The sequence below is a fragment of the Ascaphus truei genome, chromosome 2 (genome assembly GCF_040206685.1).
Source record: "Ascaphus truei isolate aAscTru1 chromosome 2, aAscTru1.hap1, whole genome shotgun sequence".
Taxonomy (NCBI): Eukaryota; Metazoa; Chordata; class Amphibia; order Anura; family Ascaphidae; genus Ascaphus; species Ascaphus truei.
In genome coordinates this window covers 76,400,559-76,403,459 of record NC_134484.1, presented here as the reverse complement: position 1 = coordinate 76,403,459, position 2,901 = coordinate 76,400,559, and the positions used below count along the sequence as shown (strand labels likewise).

At 37.2% G+C, this 2,901-nt stretch overlaps 1 protein-coding gene across 2 annotated transcripts in view; it reads right to left on the bottom strand.

Moving 5' to 3' along the window:
• Positions 1–506: 506 nt before the first annotated feature.
• The window catches only part of PIP4P2 (phosphatidylinositol-4,5-bisphosphate 4-phosphatase 2), a 92,997-nt gene continuing 90,602 nt past the window's right edge, over positions 507–2,901 (bottom strand). Inside the window, exon 8 of one of the 2 annotated variants that reach the window (XM_075582869.1) lies at positions 507–2,568. In XM_075582869.1, coding sequence (XP_075438984.1) covers positions 2,425–2,568 — 144 coding nt within the window. In that variant the 3' untranslated portion in view covers positions 507–2,424. The remainder of the gene's footprint in view (positions 2,569–2,901) is intronic. The other variant, XM_075582873.1, reaches the window with a different exon arrangement.

Below are 2,901 nucleotides of genomic sequence, written 5' to 3'. Positions count from 1 at the left end.
TATACCAGTGAGCCTCATACAGCTTAATATATGCACAAGTGACTCAATGAATTGCGACTAAGGATTTCATTAATTAGATACCACAAACAGCTGAGCCCTGAACACTGGGATCATATCCCATATATACAAAAGCTGCTTTAAACTTGATAGCTTAACCCAAATTTCCTAATATTACAAACAAAAATCAAAATCAACACAACTATATACAATATTCTAGAACAGAGCGCTAATTTTTGTTGCTGCGCCCCCCTGCCTGCTCTCCTCAGTTCTCGTGCACCCCCCCTTAGCTCGGCATCAAATGATGCCGCAGGATCGTGTGACGTCACGTTCCCATGGTGACGCATCCTGAAGCCGGCTGAATTTTGGTAAGTAGACGCTACAGATGTCTCGCGCGGTTCCCCGGTATTTCATTTACATACCTTGGGGAAGAGTGCCCCCCCAGTTTGCGCACCCCTGTTCTACAACATGGTTTCATTCCCTAGAAAATTTCAAATAGACTCCAGATGTATTTGTATAATAATCTTTATTAGTATTTTTAAAAGATACATTAGAATTCTAAAGAAGCTACTGGTAATGTACATGTATCATACAAACAGATCATGTAACTTAAAGATTACAAATTGTGCTCTGGCATTTGGAATGCTTGTTTTCAATTAGGAAAACAATAATATTGGATCAATTCCTAAATCACCTAATTTCTCTTTTTATTTTATTTTGCCATCTAGGTGATTCTTCTCAATTTGGTTACATTTGCTTAGAACAATCAATCACATACATAGGACTATTCCTCCTAGTAATTTATTGAGAATCTACACTTTTCGTATGCTTTGTGTTCTTGAGCAAGGAAAACACTGGTATTCAAAACATCTGCATAATACTAGTGTAACTATTTATTGTTACCTATATTATACTGGCGTTGTGTTTTTTCATTGAGATATCACAGACATAAGAAATATATCCTTCCTTGCTTTTGGCCAGAATACGTTTCTCCTCCCCCACTCTCCTTTTAGGTACGTAAAAGACAAAATTGATATATTTCAACCTAGTTTGCCATCCTACCGTCACAACAAAAATGACATAGTAGACACTTCCCACCGACCCCCATTTAAGAAAACATACAAATTGCAATTGGTACATTGAAGACAATGGCTTTTAATATTGGTTAAAAAAAATAAATTAAGATCCTTGAGTAAGTATCTAGAGTCATTTAGAGATTCCATAGCTAAGCAGATCTCAGAGAGGCTGAAAAAAGGAAAACTGCTTACTACTGCAATCTTAATTACCCGTTACATTTACCTTGCTAGGTTCCAACATGTGGACAATGTAGATTTGGTTTCCCGCCTCCCTCCACTACATGTGAAGTAGTGATATAACTGGTTATTTACCCGAAAATTGAAATCTATTGTATAGAAATGTTTCTTCCAGAAAAGTACACTTATTTATCACGCTTCCTGAATAAAAGTCGTAATGTTCTTTGTTAAAGAGATACATGTAAGAGGTGGATGCATGTGAAGCAAAATTCTAATTTCTTGGTCTCTAAATGTGCATTTAAATTTACTGTACAAATATGTTTCTGAGAAAGTCTGACTGCATCAGTAAAGCTAAATGCCACTGCGAATCCAGAAGCCACAAGGCTTCTGAAATGATACACTAATAAAGCTGGAGGCCAGGGCAAGACGTCAGGTCCCAGGTCCTGCTTCTCTTTGGATCTTTTGCTAAAAGAAGATGTTTGGAAACCCTACTTGCAGACAATAAGAGAGAAACACGTCTTGAAATACCCACAACTTTAAAGACTTGTGTCCCGGAGCCCATTATTTTCAGTGATGACAGCATTGGCACTTAACTTTAAAAAAACAGTGTCACTCACCGGAAAACATATAAAAGTGGTTGCGTAAATTACAATGCACCTTTCATGTAAGCCACTACAATATTTCTCATTAAAATTTAAATACAAATTCAAAGCAACTGTAGAAACACTTATAAATATGTATACTCATTTTGTACAGTTACACAACACTTACAGATGGAAGATAAAATAGAAAAAAAGAAAATTTTAAAATAGAACTCATGGAAATTCTTCAACTAGACATTGAACAGAGATCTGAACATGTAAACATAGCTTGGGTATTCAGAGCTTGGAAAACTAGCAGCAAAAACAAAAAACTATTTGCATATAAATGTAGTGCAATGGGTATTTGTTCATGTACGACGGACTCATATCAAAGCGTTTTTCCATGTTCCACTCTTTACAGATTGGTAATGGACAGGAATCCTTAAAGAAAGAGGCTTAAGCTGTCCAGGGCGGAAATGACCTGCAATGCACTGCGCTGGAGGTACATCCAGCCACAAAGGGGTTAAAAAAAACTCTACTCATATCCAGAATGACACATTATCACGTGCTATAATGTGCCATTATAGACATGTCTATGCAAAAGTGTGCTCTGGATAACTAACTTTTATGGCTCCCCAATAACAGGCCCGAATAAGACAAATTAAGCCCAAGAGATAAGCTACAGCCCAGGACACGTATGTGGCATGGAAACGCCGGGCGAAATCTTGCGTGCCAACCTGAGAAAGAAGAGGAAAATGATATTAACAGTATTGCAAAGACACTGTTCATTTACAACAGGCATCAACATAATTTTATGAAAGGGGTTAAAGCCGCAATACTACATTCCAACCTTTTTGACGCGTTTCGCACGGTACACCGTGCTTTGTCAAAGAGAAGTAAACAATCAAAACTTATCAAAAAAACGTACTGCTTAACAGCTTTTTGTAGTATAAAGCAGAGAGCTGCATAGAGAAGCAATATTTACAACTTGGCTTACTGTATCCATACATTTCTGCCCCAATGAATCTGGCATTTTTAGTCCTGATTTACGAATAAAAGTAGCACAAATG